This window comes from Sarcophilus harrisii, chromosome 1, assembly GCF_902635505.1.
Source record: "Sarcophilus harrisii chromosome 1, mSarHar1.11, whole genome shotgun sequence".
Lineage (NCBI taxonomy): Eukaryota > Metazoa > Chordata > Mammalia > Dasyuromorphia > Dasyuridae > Sarcophilus > Sarcophilus harrisii.
The window spans coordinates 43,159,458-43,180,715 of NC_045426.1; the positions used below are offsets into that span (position 1 = coordinate 43,159,458).

A 21,258-nucleotide genomic window follows, 5' to 3' on the forward strand; every position below is an offset into this window, starting at 1 on the left:
ATGCATTATCTTTGCTAAGAGCTAATTGCATGTACTGATTAATTGTTGAAAATCCCACCACTGGGGGCTCGGGATATATAATAATAGAAATATAGACCCACAAGGTATATATATAATTTTTGGCAATGTTGATTATCCCTTACTCAAAAATCACCCTTTCATTTGAGTACAAATTGGTAAAGTACCACAGAAGGAATGCTATACATATGGAAAATTAAAAACAGAGCAATTTTAGGAAGAAGAGAGCACCAATAGGGATCTAGAACAGCCTTGTGTAGAAAGTGGACTCAAGTCGTACACTTCTGAGTTCTTTTCAATCTCTTTGAATATCAAATTCATAGAGGATAATCCTATTTTTAGATGAGAAAAATGAGGAACATTTAAATGGTCAAGTTTCTTAGAGATGTCAATGTCAAATAAAATATGTATCAAATTAAGCACTTATTTCAACCATTTCTAAGACACAAGATTATATAAATTACAGATAAAGGAGACCTTAGAGGCCATCAAGTCACCTCCATATTTTACATCCAACAATACTATACTTGAGAAACAAGTATAGTGAAGTTAATGACTGCTCATATATCTTTTAAGTGTGCAAATTGAATTTGAACCCAGCATACCCTAACTCTGGCATCTTGTTCACTATACTATACTGTATTCTGTCCAAAGCAGTTTTAAGAATTCACATTTTTTAAGGTTTACAAAAATATTTCATCAAAAAAAAAACCACAATAAAGTTAAATAAAATATTATTTCCCCTATTTCAGAAATGAAGAAAAATAGTTGAGATGGGAAAGTCTTCTGATTTCAAGCCCAGGACTTAATCCACAGTATTTTGGTGGTTTTTAAGCACTCAGAAAAGGGGTGAATATCTACCCACGGAGGTCAGTCCTGTGGGGATTCTTATATTCTTCAATAGATCATGAGTTCCTCACAAACTAAAGCAACTTGAATATTGAAGATTCTTCCTATCTAGGTTAAAGGTCATTCTTAAAATTTAACCACAGCCTCCTCCAGATGGCAAGTGCATAGTCTCCTGTCTCCTATGAGACAAGAATCACCAATTATTCATTCAATATCTATTCAGTGGGTAATGACGTGTGGACATAACACCTTGAAGGGACTGCCTATGGGGAATGGAAAGAAACATATTTTATGTATAATCTCTGCACTTAAGGAACTGATTATCTAGCTAGGGAGATAAGACATGCATATAAAATTTATCAATAAACCACAATATGTATTTAGTCTTAAGAGTTGTCTGAGGAGCAATACCGATACTATCAGGGAATAGAGAATAAAAAAATAATGTTTTTGGAAAAAGAAATCTTTATGGTTACCACAGCTTCTTGGCTTCTTGATGGTGGGTTTTTCATCTTTAAATTCCCAGCACAATGCCTTCAAATGATGTTCAAATGCATGCTGAATTCATAAGTAAAAAAGAAACTTTTTTTTAAAAAATACAATTATAAATACTTGGATTTAATATAATTTTAAGCTTTGCACAGTGTTATAGGTATGTATGTGTGTGTATATATATATATATATATATATATATATATATATATATATATATTTTATAAATACACACACACATATATTTATAATCTCATTTGATCCTCATATCAACTTTGGAATGAAGGTGCCATTATCTTTCTTTATAGGTATGGATACTGATGCACAAGAAACGTTCCCTGACTTCTCCAAAGTCAGATAGCTAAGAAGTTATCTAGGATAGAATTCTAACCTAGATCTTCCTGAGTGCAAGAACAGCCTTCTTTTCCTGGTAAATGGTCATGTAGCTTCTATTTGGAGAGTTCCTATAACACAGAATTTGCACCCTCTTGAGGTAGCCCATTCCACTTTCAGATATCTCATAATTATTGCAAATGTGTCATTATGTAAGAACAAACTGCTTTCCTACAGCTTCCACTCATTTTCCTTGTACTGCTTGCAAGACTAAGAAAAGCAATTATAATTCTTAAGGACAACCTGTTCAGATCCCTGTAGATGACAGCTATCATATCTCTATTAAATTTTCCTTCTTCAGATTAAACATCCCTAGTTTCTTCAAATGAAATGATATTCCACATGTGGTCTGATGAAAATAGGATAGATTGGGTTATAACTCTATAAAATCTTTTCAACTGTCTGGGACTCAACTTCCTTAACCATAAAATTACTTAGGAGTTAAAATTAGAGAATCTCTCCCATTTTGAAATCATACATTCTTTTGATTGACTGCCACCACTTCCCAACACCCCCCATTACCCCACCCCGACTATATCAGCATTAATGCTTTTTTGTTGTTGTTTTTCTCAGCCTCTCATGTAATGTTATTTTTTTTTATTAGGCTTATGGTTGATTAACAACTCTCAGGTCAGCTTTGAAAATGAGAAGTAGTATTTATTATATAGTTCTTTTAAAAAAAGTAAACAGTATGAAATGTAAAACCATGATTTCATAGTGAATCCTGTTTTTAGATTATGCTGTGTACATAGGCATGCTCTTTCTTTTTGGTCTTTGTGTATTTAAGTTCAAAATGAACTAAAAATTAAAATTTAAAATTCTAAAAAAATAACTCAGATGTTAGCCAAATAAATTGTTGCCTAGTCATATCTTAGTCATCCTGGATTTATGTAGTTTTTAAAAACCCAAATATAAGAATTTGCATTTATCTTGTTTCCATCTCATTAAATTGCATTTAGATGATTATTGTAGGCCTTTTTGAGTTCATAATTCTCTCTTCTCTTAAATTAAAAAAGGATACTTATCCTTATTCTTTTGATGGTGTTAGTGTTGTATATACAAATGACAATGCAAAACTGGTCATATTTTTTACAACTGTATGGGGCCTGAAGTCAGAAAAGCTCATCTTCATGAGCGTTTTCTCATGACACTTACAAACTATGTGACCCTCAACAAATCCCTTTATTCTATTTGCCTCAGTTTCCTTTCTATAAAATGAGCTGGAAAAGGAAGTGGCAAACCACTCCAGTATATCTGCTAAGAAAATGGGTCACAAAGAGTCGGCTATGACTGAACTAACCAAACAATGTGAGTATATAGCAAGTAGACGTACGGTATTATTGTTCCTATTGACCAAAGTAGTTTGGTGTTACTAGAATGATGGGATAATAGATTTAAAGCTGAAAGAGAGATTAGAGGTCATCTAATCCAACTCTCTCATCTAACAAATAAAGAAACATACCAAGAAATGCTTAGTGATCTGCCCAAATCCTTATGGGTAATTTTTTTTTTATTCCTAAGAGTTAGCCCATTCCTGTTTCCAACACTTCATGTTGTCCATCTCTCTCATTTAACACATGAGAACTGAGGCTTAAAGAAATTGAGTAACTTGCCCATGGACACACAGGCGGTAAGTGACTGAACAAGAATGTGAATTGAGATTATCTGACTCTCAGTTCTTACTCTTCCCACTGTACCATGCTGTTGGACCAGGGAATTAAGTAACCTGACTTCTAGCCATTACTCTACTACTAACTAGCTCTAATCACTTACCAAATCTTGGTCTTCCAGGTCCTTATATGAAAATAGAAGGGTTAGACCAACAATATAAAGTACTTTCAAACTTGAAAATCCGGGGTTTAAATTTAAGATACTTGACTTTATCCTTCAGAAGGTATAAGAGAAGAGGGATCTAAAACTTCTTCAAAATTCATTCCCCAGTAATCTTTCAAACACACTATGTAGCCTCTTATGTATTTGACTTTTATTCTTACAATGATTTGGGTTTTTTGGTTTGTTTTTTAATTTTTGTTTTAAGACTGAGGTCTTTCCTGGAACTTCGCCATTACCATGTTGACCTTGCCCTCTCTAAGATTTTCCTTTGTGCAACTCTGGCTTTTAGACATAGCTTGGAAAGCAGCCACTTTCCCATTTCTCCCAAGGAAGCCATTACTGCACCTGGACTTGGGCTCATTCACATTGAGCATTTTGCTTCTTCCAGAAGTGAACACATTTCACTCACCCTCTATGGAGTCATCACTTTACCGACTGCACTGACAAAACTCTGGTCATGCGATCCCAGAGATGAGATGATCTTTGTCCCTTAAAACTATCTAGAGGAAGCTACTTTGTTGTCCCATAATTATATGAAAACCGGCTTTAAAAAGTTATTACATAACATTTCCTTTATCTCTCCAGGTCTACCTCTTTTTACACAATAGGCTTGCTCCTGAAAAATGCACATAAAAATGAAATACCATTTTATGCACACTGGGAAAATTTTCTGCATAGTGTAGTCCTCCAGCCCTAAAGAACATTATACTGTAATTTTCAAACCTAGATTTTCTTAAATGGCTCACATGTCTTTTCAACATTGTTATCAACTAATCTTCACATTCTTTAAAACCCATCTTTATTTATTAAATTTTATGGTCCTATTATCCCTTTGCACAATGGAACATAAGCCAAAGAATTATTGAAAGATGAGAGGCTTTTCTCCAATAGAATGTAAGCTCTTTGAGGGCATGTATTTTTTGTCTTTTTGTTCTTAATGGTTAGCCCAATCCCTGGTACAGAGTAAGCCTTTGACAAATACTTGTTGAATTGTATTGAATTCCCAAATCTGGTATTTCTTCTTCTTTATTCTTCCCCCACCAACAAAAAGACCCTTACTACCAAAAGTACAGCTACTTTTAGAGATGATTAGAAAGCCTTGGAGGATAGGAAGAGGAACAAAGTGGATGACTCGTGAGATCCCTTTGAGATCAGAGAGTAAAGAAACAAAGGCACCAAATTATATTGTTGATGAAGGTCACCGAAAGCTTTGTATGGCCAAGCCAAAATTAGGATTCTATATCCCCGCATGTCCTCATTCTTTTGTTTGGTCCATTCTCCCATGCTGCTTTGCCTACTGATGAATCGTACAGACTCTCAGGAACATTTCATTATGCAAAGGAGTTTTAGGACTTGCCTATGAGCACACACTGTCTCCATTATGTCCTTGAAAGGGTAGGATATAAACTTTGTTTTATTCAAAATGCATCATGGAGACCATTACAGCCCTTATTCCTGTATGTCATCTCTCACTGCAATCCCTAACCCAAACAATGGCAGGTTTAACTTTTTACAATGGGTGAAGCAGAAGTGTAATTTGCTAGAAGTGATTAGCAAGAGAAAGGTGAGAATTAGAAAAATGGTTAAGGTTAACATAAGAGCCCAACACAGGTTTTTCTTGGGTTTTTTTTTTTGTTTTGTTTTTTTTTGTTTTGTTTTTTTTAAGATTTCTGCCCTAGGGAATAAATATTTCTTTGGGACCCAGGGAAAGCTTGTATGATAGCACAGTGAGCTTGTATAGCAGCACAGTGAATTGTTATTCACTTATTTGCCCCCTCCTTTTTTCCTTGCAATTCAGTTCAGCTCAACAAGCATTATTAAGTGCCTGCTATGAATGAGCTATATGAGGATTTAAGTACCTAAAGGAAAGGATGTAAACATCCTGCTACATGCACGTAGGATAAGGAAGCCCAGCATGAGCACCAATAAGTACAATTTTTTAAATGGATACAAAATAATATGGAGAGATTACTCATAACTTGGGTAATCAGGGAAGGCTTCTTGAAAGAGGTAACACTGAGCCCAGGGAGATGGTTGTTCCAAAACACAGAAGTGAGGAGGGGGGAAATCCCAGAAATAGGGTATAATGTGCAAATACCAAAAAAAGACATGGATAAGAACAGTAATAACAACAACTGTGATGATAATGATAGATTAATAATAGCATTTAAAAATACTTTATCTCATTTGCTTTTTACAACATCCCTGTAATGATGTAATGTGGGTGCTATTATTTTCCCCCTTTTTAAAAATGAGAAAACCAAGGATTTGCCAAGAATCATACAGCTAGGATGTTCCTGGGTTTAAACAAAGGACACAAATAAGTAATAACCAGTAGGACATAATGAATGGGATACATAGTCAATAAATGGGAGTAATGTGGAATCAATCTAGAAATATCATTTGTAGCCAAATAATGAAACTTTTTTTTTAATTTGTATTTTATCCTCAAAATAATAGGAAGTTGGGAGCAGCTAGGTGGTGCAGTGGATAGAGCACCAGCCCTGAAGTCAGGAGGACCTGAGTTCAAATCTGACCTCAGACACATCACTTTTTATATGTGTGACCCTGGGCAAGTCACTTAACCCCAATTGCCTCAGCAAAATAGGGAGTCACTGAAGCTTCTTGAGCAGAGTAGTAGCTAAGTCAGACTTTTGGCTAAGATATATAAAATTGGCAACTTTCTAAATGGTCAGTCCGATCTATTATAATAGCTCAAGAAGAAGGGAGGGGAGCCTGAATCAGGATGGTGCTTATCAATGGAGAGAAGTTGATGAATGAAAGAAATTTTGATAATTGATTAGAAAAAGAATGGCCTGGGATGCTGTGAACAAGAGTGAAGAATGAATGATGACTCCCAGGTGTTTTCAGTACAAAGTCAAGATTCTCCAAGTAATGGTTTGTTTCAGTTTGCTTTTGTTTACCATAAGGACCTCAATGCTAGGGATGGTTTCTGACTCTATCTCCTCTTTCAGAATACATCAGAGTTAAGAATAGCATAACTCTTTATTTTCATCATAAGCCCCCTATTGTACACCTTCATTATCACCCACTTTTATTATCCCAGTAGACTTCTAACTAAGCTCCCCACTACCTTCGTACTCTCCTTAGTTCAATTCATCCTTTATAAACTTCCAGAAATATCTTTTCATGCATATTTCCAATGACAGACCTGTAACAAAATTCATCAGTAACTCCATTTTGACTACTCAGTGATACACAAATGCCTCAATCTGGCACCCCATTCTTCTCCAGTCTAGAACTATCAGATCTTTTAAGCTTTATCTCACAGTATACTCTCACAAATACTTTAGTTTCCCACTGAGTGTATTATTCTCTGAACTCTTTGTATGCATTCACATTCATGGCTTCAGACCTCTGCCAGACCCTTCTTGATTCCTCTAATAGCCTCCCCTTCCTCTTTATTGAGTTCTACTCATCTTTTAATAGGGGATGGATGGTACTAAATCTATAACTTCATTGGTATTAGGAACTTTGCTTCCCAAGGTATTCTTCTTTACTACTGGTAGTCTTAGAAATATGCATAGAACATTGAGAAGTTAAATGATTTGCCCAAGAATCACATAATCATTATGTCAGAGGGGATTTCAGATTTTTCTGGCTTCAAAGCTAGTTTTTCTCACTCTGCCATACTGACTTCACTTATTTTTAATACTCTTTTTAAATGTCATCTCCTCTATGAAGAATGTGCTGATGTTCTAGAATGGCATTCAGAACTTTATTTATATACTTCTAAATCACTGAAAACATTTTGGACTTCATGTCTTATCCCTCTCCTAGGTTGTAAGTTTCGTAATGTCAGAATCTTTGCCTTATCTCTAGTATGTATACATCCTACTACCTAGAACAAAGTTATGCATACAGTAGTTGCTTAACAAATGTTTTTCAAGTAAATTAATGGCATCCCTGCATGAAAACCCTATTCCCAAGTATGTTAACAAAGAACTCACAATCTCTGGTATTTTTCTATGTGTTACTCTTGTCTTAATGAATATGATTTGACTTCTCTGGTACAATAATGGTTCCTTGGTCACTATCAACTTGTCTCTCATTCAGATTAGCAATAATTAAATTCATGTTTGTAGGTAATCTCAATACCATATAATTTTAAGCTTCTTTGATTCCATTTTGTTGTTATTGCTTGTTTTCCAACATCCCACCATCACTCGGAAAACAGAAGGGGACTGCCAAGGAATGATGGCCATTTGTATAGTCATCAATTTCATGAGAAGTACTATGGAATAGTAAATACAAGCTGGATCTCAAGAGTCCAGGGCAAAAAACAAAATCCTCCCTTAAGGCAAAGGAGCCTTGTGATAGAAAGCCAGTTAACCTCTCCCTGCCTATACTCAAATCTCTTAACTCTGTAAGTAGAGTTTCTACATGGGAGTTTTTTCATATAAATGATATCTTTTTCAAAATGCAAAAGGTGAAAGACTTTAGTGATAAGTGACCCATCTCCTGATGACTAAGCCTCTGTAATCTTCCCTAGTCAGGTCCTCCAGCAGCAAGCACAGGCCATTGCCAAGACCATGCTCAGAGCATTTCCAATGAGGTAGAATCTTCTAGGACCTACACTTTGCACAAGATCCTCTCAACATGCCAGTGAGACATTAGAGTAACACTTTTATGGTGTCACAACTTCTAGAGAGATTACTCTAAAAATCATCTTGGTTTTCCATCCTATACTTCAGATTCTTCATAAGCAAAAATCTCTGTAGTATAGTCCTTTGGGAGTTCATATAGGCTGGACTAATTTGACTTCACTCTCATTAAAGGAATAGGTTTTTCTTCAGGAAATGTGTTAAGACTTAACAGAGTTAGAATGCAAGAGTGAAGCTGAGTAAATCCCAATATCCTGCTCTTTGTAAACTGGTGTCTCAAGGAACCTAGGGATTTGGAGAAGCCATAATAAATCTTTCAGACCACTCTGGAATGAGAAAGTAAACTAAATGAATAACTTTAGAGAAGTCTCCCAAGGGTAAACCAAATAAAGCTACACACGAGAAATGGCATATTCCCTGATTCCTTCTGTCTTTCTGTTGGACCTACTTGACCCCCATAAAGACAGAGCTAGGAGAAATAAGTGAATATTTCAGAGAGGTAAATTGAGATTTGAGATAAGGAAAAAATTTCTAGTGCTTATAGCTACCTACAAGTGGAAGGGCTGCTGCAGAAAGTATCACAGTTCTCCCTTAGAGGCAGAAGTTGGACAGCCACTTATCAGGTATATTGCAAGGCAAACTTTTGTTCATGTGTGGACAGAGATAATCTGCCATTTTTACTATATATATCTTGACTGTATTTAGATATTTACACGTTGTCTCCCCTATTAATATGGAAGACACAAGAAGGTAAGAACTCTGTGTTTTTACCAATGTATCCCCAGTGTTTAGTAAAGTATCTTTTGCATGGTGAGTTATTGCTTATTTATTTAGTTATTGCTTAATTATTGCTTATTTATTAACTGACTCTTTGATTGATCTGTTTTGCCCTAAAAGATCCCTCTCAATACTGACATATTGATATTCCATGACAGTTGGCCCTTTTCCTTTACAAATAATTATTTTTCATTTGTCAGAGGCTCAGAGATAAGACTAAATTATATAAATTGATGAGATGGAGTTTCCAAGAGTTGCAAATTGTTATCTATTCCACATCATGACTTTCCCTTTTGCAGTTAGAAAATATTGCAAGTAGGCATTAGAAATTAAATGGGAATTTGGGCAAGTTTCATGGAAGCCACAGACAACACAGAAAGGCCAGGAGACAACACAGAGTCTATGACCAAACTCTTAAACCAAATTTTGCAATAAGATATTGTAAATACCCATAAAGGAAAAAGGAGTGAATTCAGACTTCCTCATAAGTCTGGGACAAAAAAAGGTCAAAATATCTTATGTGAATTCCAGGTGGTAGAGGGGCTACTCTACAAATCCTCATAATGTGGAAGGGATAACTCCATATTTATTTTGATCTCTATCAAAGGATCATGTCTAAAATGCTTACAATCATAAGTTTTTAAAATTTAAATCATACAAGGTTTACTATGAAAACCCTCTAGCGAGTGTGTGTGTGTGTGTGTGTGTGTGTGTGTGTGTGTGTGTAGTATACAAATAAGAAGAGAACCAGTTTAAAGGGGTATTTTTGCATGTGGATGAATAGACATTTAATAAAATGTTTTTTCTCTTATCTCATAAAGTCTTCATAATGCATTTCATCATAGATTTCAGTAGAAAGGATATTGGAGATCTTCCAGCCTTTTAATTTTACAGGTCTCTGAAATGTGAAATGACTTGCTCCATTACACAGGGAGATGGTTATTCAGTAGTTTTAGTCATATCTAACTCTTCAAGTCCTCATTTGGGGTTTTCTTGGCAAAGATATTGAAGTGATTTGCCATTTCCTTCTCCAGCTCATTTTACAGATGAGGAAACTGAGGCAAATAGTATTAAGTCACTTACCTAGACTTATAGCTTAGAAATGTCTTTGGTCAGATTTGAACTCAGTTGTGTGAATCTTCCTGACTCCAAGTATGGCACTCCATCCACTGACCCACATAGCTGTGACACAGGAAGGAACAAGTAGTATAGAAAGGAGCTTGGAGCTTAGGTAATCTCACTGCATATCCATTGGTATTTCAAAGCAACAGCTTATGTGTATGATCTAGGATGGGCAGGAGGAGAACAGAGAAAGATTACATTGGTATTGATCAGATCTGACATCATAGGTGGATCTTTAACAATAGGTGTGCATAATTCATAAAGTAAGCCAAACATTTTAATATCATTATCTCGCGTCATATTGTTTCTGATGGAATGGGGACAGTGCTCCCAAAAATCTCGCTGTTAGATCTCCATGGGAAAAAAAAGATTATGCATTTTTTGCTGGAAACCCACTAGGTGCGACTTCTTGGACTCAGGACATGACCTGAATAACATTTTTACTTCTTGGTTTTTCACCTTAATGATATTATCAGTATCCCAACATTAGGTGAAATTGTATTGCAGTTATGGACAAAAAAAGCAGCCTACAGATTTACTGTATTTTGAAGTAAGTAAGGTTAAAATAGAAACCTGTGGTGGAAATTATGGAACTCAGTGAGTTTATAGCCATTTGTACCTGTCATATGAAAACCCTGAAAGGAAACAGAAATGAACCTTAGCGATAATTAAATAAAAGCAGTAATATTGGAGATTAGTAAAACTATGTACTGTATTTTCAGTGGGAGAATTTCATTGAACAAAATGCTGTAGTATTTGATAGCCATGAGAGAGTAAGAATGAGGGAAAAGAGAGGGGATATATATATAGATACACATATATATATATGTATATATATATATACATATATATATATATGAATATATATTGTCTAGAACTACAATTTAAAAATTTTACATATTAAATTTAAATATATTTATTTAGTTAGAAGTTTTGTAAGGATAGTTACACAAAATAGCAAGCAGAATTATACATAAAAACTGTCTGAAATAGGGTCTTTATTGTTTGATTTGGTATGTCCCTGACAGCTAGGTGTCACAATAGATACAACTAGGCTTGGAGTCAGGTGGACCTGAGTTCACATTCAGTTTTAGTCACTTCTTAATTAGGTGACCCCGGGCAGATTATTTATCCTCTATCTGCCTTGGTTTCCTCAGCTGTAAAATATGAATAATCATAATAGCATTTACTCCCAGGCTTATTATAAAGATCAAAGGACACAATATTTGTAAGGCACTTAGCTCAGCACATGATAGAGTAAATTAATGCTTATTTCTTTCCTCTCTTCTCCCTTCCCTCTTTTTCTCCTTTCCTCTCTTTTTTCTCTCTCCTTTCCTTTTTTCTTCCTTCTTCTTTCCTTCCATCCCTCCTACCATCCTTCCCTCCTTTTCCTCATTTCTTCCTTTTCTGGTGCCTAGCAAAGTATTTTCACATGTCATGTACTTAGTAAATACTTGGTAAAGTTAAAACTGGTCTTGGATTTCTTTCAGGGACAGAACCCTGATCATACTATACTACATGAAATATATCTCCTTTTTCTTCATCCAGCTGACTTTTCAGAATTATAATTTGAGACATTTTTTCTGGATATTCAGCAGAGTAGCTTATTTTGTATGTTTATAAAATAAATATAAGCATTCTTGCTGTGTCTACTACAAACACACTATATATACCTTCACCTTAGAAAAGCTTCACTTAGATATATATTTTATAAGTGGCAGTTTTTAATATTCCATTTCCTGACTAAGCACAGCAGTATAGTTTTGCAAAAGAAAATGAAGTTTCATGTTTTATTAGTCACTTGCCATCTTCTTCCATGCTGTTTTAAATGCTGATGCACAGGCTATTATTCAAAGGGAACACGAGCATTCAAGTGGACTGGGGTGTAGGAAACCAATCAAAAGTTACTTTTTCATTTAGTTGTATTTTCATTTTATTATTACATCTGAACTTCCCCATGGCTAAAACAGATTTGGACTTAGTATGTGAGTGACTTATTAAAAAAAAAAAAAAAAAAAAAAAAAAAAAAAAAAGATCTTCCCTTTAAAAATGTTAAAGATTGGCTATGATAAAAAAAACCTGAGCCAGAGACTTCCACTGTTGACTTGGAAAGGAATAAAGCAGCCAGAAATCAGGCAATGCCCAATCAAGACAGAAATGAATGAGAAGAAGTCAATTTGGTCCTGTGGCATTTTTTTTCCTTTTTTTTTCAGTTTTAGGTTTGTTCAAATTTAAATGGAAATGCCTTTTTATTTTTCTGTGGACGAAGTGAAAGCCACCATGCTTTCCATCCACAGGAGTACATGTACTCCAGCAATGCTTAATGGTAATAAAAGGGATTGGAGGAGAGGAAATATGGAATATTAGAAAGCTTTTCATTCTAGTTACATACCTGCTCTTACAAGTAACTCTGGTTATACATCTACATAGGAATTTATAAACGCTAGAAAGTTGGCTAAACCCTGAATTCTAAAAGCTCTTTATAGTTTGTTAAAATTAATACCTAGAACAATACAGCCATTCCTTTTATCATTTATGAAATACATTTCTGACATCAAGATAATTCCATTAGAACTGATAAATAAAAGCTAAAAATAAATGTGTAGGTAGATCTCCTCTGATATTTCTCCAGCAATCACTATTTAACACTAACAATTCATTACTCAAGTTAAGTAGCCATATTTTTATGAGATTAATGGAATTGTGTGTATATATACATAAATACATGCACATGCACACATTCATACATCAGTTTTGCCAATAGCATGACCTCCCCTCTGAATCACTAAACAATGTCCTGGAAGCAGTGTGTGTATATGTGTGTATGTGTCTATATGCATATGTGTATATCAATATGCATATACATAAACTCATTAACTACTGTGATCGAAATAAAAGTTAAATAAATCAATAGCATGTTAACCTGTGGGGAAGGTAAGATGAACTGAAAATGTAAATAATTCAATTTAGCAAGCATTTATTAAGTGTATATTTGTGCTAGAATCCATGGTAGGCACTGGAGATGCAGTGACAAAGTTCATGCCTTCAAGGACCTTACAGACTCCTGAGAAGAATGTATATACAATTAAATGAATTTAAAATGTAAGCATTTAATATAAAAATATATTTTTCATACATTCACATGTATAATGGGTATTATCTTATTTGCCTTCTTAGTGGGTAGGGAATTTGAAACTCAAATTTTTTTTAAAAAATGAATGTGAAAAAAGAAATAATAATTACCATTTTTTTTCAGGAGACAATAACCAAGAAAAATAAATGTAAAAGCATTCCAAAGTTTAGTGATTTTTATCAAAAATGAGATTTGAATTTGGGGGGCACTTAAAATGTTTTGAGTTCCTAATTTCTGAAGTCATCAGTCCTTTTTTAAAAAGTGATAGTTTCATGCTTTTCCAAATCTTTCTGCTGGCTTTGTTGTTGTTTGGGTTATGATTTGTTTGTTTATTTTTTTAAATGAATTCCCCCAGAAATAGTACAAAGAGTTCTAATTTCACTAATGAAGTAAAGTACATCTAAAAATAGTTTGGATACAGTAAAATGGGGTGTGCATTAGTGGAGTGTCCTACAATTTCCTATCTTGTTTAGCTTCTTTAAATGGATTTAGAATATTCCATTATTAGATTTGAGAATGATTATGCCTTTTTAGTAAACGAAGAAAATACTGTAATGTAGAAAGCATGTGGAAGGAACATAACATCTGTCCTAATCTGCTTTTCAGGCACGTCTCCAGACATTGATTTGGCTGAACTAATTCATGCTGTGGAGCTTTGTGCCCAGTCCTGGAATTGAGAAGTGCTGTTAAAAGACTCCCAATCACTTCCTGCCCTTTGAAAACTCAGAAAATCACTCTTCAGACTCCAGAGAGCCCACACATCACAACTAAAACTTTGCTTGAATGTTTGTGTTTTGTGCTTCCTCTCCTGGATCTCTCTTTCTAGTCTTTGGACTTTATTAAATTATAAGAAAGTGGAGGCTTAAACTTCCCACCAAACATGGCTAGGATTCGCTTTGCCTTAGTAGCTTGCCATTTGGTATTGGAATTGCTAGTGAATTCATTAACTGAGTCTTCCATGCAGAGTAATGAATGTCCACAACTTTGTGTGTGTGAAATCAGGCCATGGTTCACTCCACAATCCACATACAGAGAGGCCACAACAGTGGACTGCAATGACCTTCGCTTAACAAGAATTCCCAGCAATCTTTCAGGTGACACACAAGTCCTCCTCTTACAGAGCAACAACATTGCCAAGACCTCCGATGAGCTCCAACAGCTTTTCAACTTGACAGAGTTGGATTTTTCACAAAACAATTTCACAAGTATACGGGAAGTGGGGCTGGCTAATCTCACCCAGCTCACTACCCTCCATCTGGAGGAAAATCAGATCACGGAGATGACTGATTACTGTCTGCAGGACCTCAGCAATCTACAAGAACTCTACATAAACCATAACCAGATCAGCAGCATTTCTGCTAATGCCTTTTCTGGGCTAAAGAATCTCCTGAGGCTCCACCTCAATTCCAACAAATTGAAAGTGATCGACAGTCGCTGGTTTGATTCAACCCCCAACCTGGAAATCCTTATGATTGGGGAAAATCCAGTGATTGGAATCTTAGATATGAATTTTAAGCCCCTTTCAAATTTACGCAGCTTGGTTTTGGCAGGAATGTATCTCACTGACATTCCTGGAAATGCCTTAGTGGGCTTGGACAGCCTTGAGAGTCTTTCTTTTTATGACAATAAGTTGGTCACCGTGCCTCAACTTGCACTTCAGAAAGTTCCAAACTTGAAATTTCTAGACCTCAACAAAAACCCAATTCACAAAATCCAAGAAGGGGACTTTAGAAATATGTTGAGGTTAAAAGAACTCGGCATCAACAATATGGGGGAACTGGTATCAGTGGATCGCTATGCGCTCGATAATCTGCCCGAGCTTACAAAACTTGAAGCCACCAATAATCCCAAATTGTCTTACATTCATCGCTCAGCTTTTCGCAACGTCCCCGCTCTTGAAAGCTTGATGCTCAACAACAATGCCTTGAATGCTGTTTACCAAAAGACAGTAGAATCTCTTCCTAACCTGCGTGAGATCAGCATTCACAGCAATCCTCTGAGGTGTGACTGTGTCATCCACTGGGTTAATTCCAACAAAACCAATATCCGATTCATGGAGCCCCTGTCCATGTTTTGTGCCATGCCTCCTGAATACAGAGGACAGCAGGTAAAGGAAGTTTTAATTCAGGACTCAAGTGAACAGTGCCTCCCTATGATTTCCCATGACACATTTCCAAATCATTTGAACATGGACATAGGTATGACGCTATTCCTAGATTGTCGAGCCATGGCTGAACCCGAGCCTGAAATTTACTGGGTGACGCCACTTGGAAATAAAATAACCGTGGAAACTCTTTCAGACAAGTATAAGCTGAGCAATGAAGGCACTTTGGAAATCACTAGTATACAGATAGAAGACTCAGGGAGATATACTTGTGTTGCCCAAAACGTAGAAGGGGCAGATACCCGAGTAGCTACTATAAGGGTCAACGGAACTCTTTTGGATGGTACTCAGGTACTGAAAATCTACGTCAAACAGACAGAATCTCATTCCATCTTAGTCTCCTGGAAGGTTAATTCCAACGTCATGACTTCAAACTTAAAATGGTCATCTGCCACGATGAAGATCGATAACCCCCATATCACGTATACTGCCAGGGTCCCCGTTGATGTTCACGAATACAACTTAACACATCTTCAGCCGTCCACTGATTATGAAGTGTGTCTCACAGTATCCAACATCCATCAGCAGACTCAGAAGTCTTGTGTTAACGTCACCACAAAGAATGCTGCTTTTGCACTTGACATTTCAGATCAGGAAACTAGCACTGCCCTGGCAGCAGTCATGGGGTCAATGTTTGCAGTTATTAGCCTGGCCTCCATTTCAGTGTATGTAGCCAAAAGGTTTAAGAGGAAAAATTACCACCATTCATTAAAAAAATATATGCAAAAAACCTCTTCAATTCCCTTGAATGAGCTGTATCCTCCACTAATTAACCTTTGGGATGGTGACAGTGAAAAAGACAAAGATGGTTCTGCAGAAACCAAGCCAACTCAAGTTGACACATCCAGAAGCTATTACATGTGGTAACTCAGTGGATATTTTGCTTCTGGTAGTAAGGAGCACAAAGACGTTTTTGCTTTATTCTGCAAAAGTAACAAAGTTTGAAGACTTTTGTATTTTTTGACTTTGCTAGTTTGTGGCAGAGTGGTGAGGACGGGTGGATATTTCCAAATTTTTTAGTATAGCGTATCGCCATGGTTTGACACAATTGGCGGCTTCTCCAAGCTTCCACTATGTGTTTGGGTTTTATTATTATTATATTATGATTATTTTATTTTGTTTTAGTTGTTGTGCTAAACTTAATAATGCTGTTCTAACTACAGTGCTCAATAAAATTATTCAAGAAAGGTCGGGGTTCCCCTGTGATTCTACCGACAGCATGACCCCCCCTTCTTCTGAAGCCATCAGTAGAGAGTACAGTGTCCTGCAAAAAAGCTAACATGCAGTTTGAGGCTGTGTTGAATTATGTAGAAGTCTGGCTACAGACTCTTCACCCAAGAAGCCAAGACTAGACTTGCTACCTTTGTTGAATGATGTTAGTTGACTGTACTGTAATGTTGTATCAACTGAACCTTGAATGTTTTGACTTTGAACAATGCCTTTTTTTCTCTCTCTTTTTTTGGGTAATAGTTTAAGAGGCTTAGGTCAAGCTAACAGGCAATAGAACTATGTATATCAATTTTTTAATGTAACAAACTACATGTTAATTGTTATCTTATTCTTTTTATTATATTTAGTAGACACTTTTAAAAAGACCAGAATTTTGTTGTGTTTAATCCACCAACATGTGGTGTATAATGAAGACAGAGCTATAATAAATTAGTTTTGTTCTGATTTTTTTTAGAACAGTTACAGTAACGGATCCTTTTTAAATATTGCGAGTTGCACTAGGGATGCCTTTTGTGAATAGGCCAAGGAGATGTGATTTCTTGTTGGGAAACTTCCTCCACCTACCCACCAATGTGATTTCTAAGAATGGGTTATTACTTTGACATGATTGATAAAGCACTAATGAACTTGGATTCAGGGAAACTTAAGTTCAAATCCTCAACACTTCAAAGACTTACTAGTTTTTGTGACCCCTCCCCCCCAGGAATAAGAATAATAATAGCACCTACCTCACAACATTATTGGGAGGCTCAAGTGAGATCACACACACATACACACACACACACATACAAATAAACACACAAACACACACACTGCAAACTGTACAGGTTTGTTAGCTATTTTTACTAGCAGCTAGTAGAGATTAGGTAATTTGGTTCAGTAAATACTACTTTGGTTCATTGGAACATGATTCTAACATTGGAAGAAGCCTTGAGGGATGTCATACCCAAAGCTCTCATTTTATGGAGAAGGAATTTCGGGCTGAAAAAGACTTAAAGATTTGGCCAGTATCACACAAGGAGGAGATATCAGAAGTGTGTTTGAACCTGATTCTGTGATTTATTAAGGAACTACAACATTCAACTGCCACATTGATTATGCCCTAAGAATACAAAGCAAAAAAACAAAAACAAAGTTCTACTTGCCCTCAAAGAGATTACAATCCTTTTTAAATTTATAGAATAAAGTATTTCCATAATGTAGTACAATAAAAAGATGATTATATAATGAACTGCAAATGGATGATGTACAACTTTCTATTCCTTTCAAAGATACAAAATATTATCATGTAAATTTCTTTCTTTTTCATTTTTCTTCCCTTGCCCCACCACCACACTACCATCCCTATTCTAGAAATGACAACCAAGGGCTTCATTCTGCTGAGGAGAAAATTAAGGATAGCAGATTCCTTGAAAACTTCTCAAAGATACAGATGCTCAGGTTCTGTGTAACTTTAATTTTCTTTAAATAATTCTTGCCACAAAACCAACTGGGCCTGCAAAATATCGTATATCAAGATTAAGGAAAATGTTATGTAAAAAAAAGTTACTTCAAAGGCCTTCAAATTCAATTCTTTCATTTTATTGACCCTTGAGGTATAGGGAAGTTAAATATCTTGTGTGAAAGATTAAATAATTTGCTCAAAGTTATATCAGATAACAAACACAAGATGCAGGATTCAAACTTGAGTCCACTGACTTCCAAGTCTCTTTTCTTTCCACTATATCATGATAACTGAACCTGCTGAGACAATTAGAGGTTAAATGGTCTACACAGGGCCACAAGAATTAAACACGTCTTTCTGACTCCAAACCACCACTTCATCCAGTAAATGTTGGTGCTTTTTTCATATCAGGAAAAGGGCATGTACAAAATACTAGGTTTTTTTATAGTGAAATCCACAAGATTTTTGGTGTTTTTTTCCTCTTAGGGAAGATATCTATTTTAATGGTAGACTTAAAATAAAATTTCCTTTTTAAATAATCTTATTAAGAATCAAATAGGACATATACCATGTTGCATATAATTCAATAATTCAGCAAGCATGTATTGAGTACCTATTGTGTGCCAGGCTTTGGAGCATTCAAAGACAAAAAAAAAAAAAAAATGCTCCTTGCCCTAAGAAGTTTACATTCTACCGTATAGAAAAGGCATGTTATACAAATACATACATCCAAGTTTTAAATATGAATTTAAATATCTTAAATATTACATCCTTAGAAATAAAATCTGTGAAAAGGAATACATTCCATTTCTAGTTGGGGTATATTTGGGTTTTGAAACTGAATTTTTCAGAAGAGCTTTTATTTTTGTGGTATTTCCTGTAATTTTGCTGATAGATAAAATACTTTCTCAAATTTTAAAACATAAAAACCATATAAATGTGCCCAACTGTCTATGTGTTTTACATTGTAACATGTTGTACATGATTAGACCTTTGTGATTCAAACTGAGGCTATCCACTAAAACACATATGTTCCTAAAAGAGATCTATCAACACCATTTTTTTCTGATAGTATTTTTTCCTAAAAGCCGGACTCCTCTCTGAAAACAGTCAATAGAATGATATTGTACTAGATTTCTTTGGATATCTAGTTCAGGTGAATTAATAGGGAAAAACAGTGACCCAAAGAATGCTCAACTACAAAGCCATTGCCAGGCGCAGAGGGACCTCAATAGGCAAAAGGACACATATGAAATGGGAATCAATAACACAGAGAAATAAAGAAAAGCTCTTTCAGGTGGCCACTACTACAGAACAAAATCTCACACTTAAGGAATGATTAGATTGTGACATGGGACAGACAGAAAACAGGTGCTTTAGGGAGAGGGAAAGCAGGGCCTGATCAATAAGGTAAAGTAATGATATTCCAAAGGGATACTTAGGGAAGGACATTATTTTATTAGAAATGATGAAGTAGCAACAAAAGGGGAAAATGAAGATATGACATGGGACAGACAGAAAACATGTGCTTTAGGGAGAGGGAAAGCAGGGCCTGATCAATAAGGTAAAGTAATGATATTCCAAAGGGATATTTAGGGAAGGACATTATTTTATTAGAAATGATGAAGTAGCAACAAAAGGGGAAAATGAAGATATATAACATGATACTCTATTGGCTTTTTTTCTAGAACCATTCCTATGACAATGGTGAAGGCAAAAGCAGAAATATAAGATGAGAATAGATCAGCAAGAAATCAGAACCCAGTGGAGAGTGCTAGAATTAGAATCAATGGGTCTGAGTTCAGATTCAGAGTCCTCTGGGGATGTGGACAAATCACTTCATCTCTTTAGCTTCTTCTGAAAGAAAGGAAGGAAGAAAGGAAGGGCCATTGCATAAGAGTGAGAAAACTTAAGTCTTCAGTCTCTAGATCTATGATTTAGATGATAACAGGACTGATTTTTTTTTTTTTGGAATTTTGTAATGTCTCCATGATTCTCACTTAGGGTGGTTATGTCAAGAGCAAATGGAAGGAGCACTTTGGGGAATCAACTTACATGGACAAGCTCTCTGGCATCCCATCTATTTTTCTTGATAAATCAAGTTAACCTTGTATCATTCTTTACTGACTGAGGTCATCATTTATGTAAGGGCCACCATGAAATGTTAGGACTAATAGCAATCTGAAACAGCAATCAATCCAATTCTCCCATTTTACTGATGAGAAAACTAAGACTGAGTGAGGTGAGTGACTCCCCGAGGTCATTGGAACTACTCAATAACAAGAGTTGGGTTGAAAACTCAAATATCCTAACTTCCATTCCTCCCACTGTATGTCTTTCAATTGTTATCTGAAAGAACAGATATCCTTTTCCCAACTGTTCGGGAAACCTTCAGTAGTTCAGAAGTCCTGGATTCTAAACTTCAGGAATACAAGGTAGACTTTCATTAATGATACTATTCTGGATATACTCAGATAAATCTCAAGCAATGCAAATTAGTTACATATTTTTTAGTTATTATAAAGAATGTCCTCTTCTCACCTTCTCCTCAAAGAATCCCCAATACCCATCAAGGATTAGCTCATTGTGAACTCTTTTAGGAAGTCTTTCTTGAACAACACAATCACCCTAATTTCAAGTGATTTTTCACACCTCAGTTTTCCCAATTCATATATTTTTTCATTTGCTTATCTGTGGACATGTATGTTGTTTCCCACAGAAGAATGAGAACATGGGATGTTTCATGTTTAGCATTATCTCTTATACATGTTTAGCCCAGCATCTGGCACATAATAGGTACTTTAAATTGCTTATTGAATTAATCATGAAAACTGAAACATTGGTGATGATTAGGATTGCTGCTAGTAAGAAAAATATGTTTATGGAGATTTTAGAGGATACCAGATATAGTGTATATATAATGCCTGTGTCAAAAATACTGTAAATCATTGAGTACTATTGCAAAATAATACATTTTACCAGTTCAGTGTAGAAGCAGCTAACATTTTATTTCATGAGCCAAATCCTGAAAAAAAGCTTTCTCTTAGGTGACACAGAATAAGGTGTCAAAATGCACATATGTGTGTATATTTTCCCAAAGTAATATTCCTCTGAAGTACCTAATACAACTTGAAAAATTAGATATGTAGAGAAATTACTTATCATACCTGTTATTGGT

The 21,258-nt window shown here is 35.5% G+C and overlaps 1 protein-coding gene across 1 annotated transcript in view; it reads left to right on the plus strand.

Moving 5' to 3' along the window:
• Nucleotides 1–17,100, plus strand: part of LRRN1 (leucine rich repeat neuronal 1) — a 43,002-nt gene extending 25,902 nt beyond the window's left edge. Inside the window, exon 2 of the mRNA XM_003762385.3 lies at nucleotides 13,849–17,100. Within this exon, the coding sequence (XP_003762433.1) occupies nucleotides 14,123–16,273 (2,151 nt within the window). The 5' untranslated portion in view covers nucleotides 13,849–14,122 and the 3' untranslated portion in view covers nucleotides 16,274–17,100. The remainder of the gene's footprint in view (nucleotides 1–13,848) is intronic.
• The last annotated feature ends 4,158 nt before the right edge of the window (nucleotides 17,101–21,258 follow it).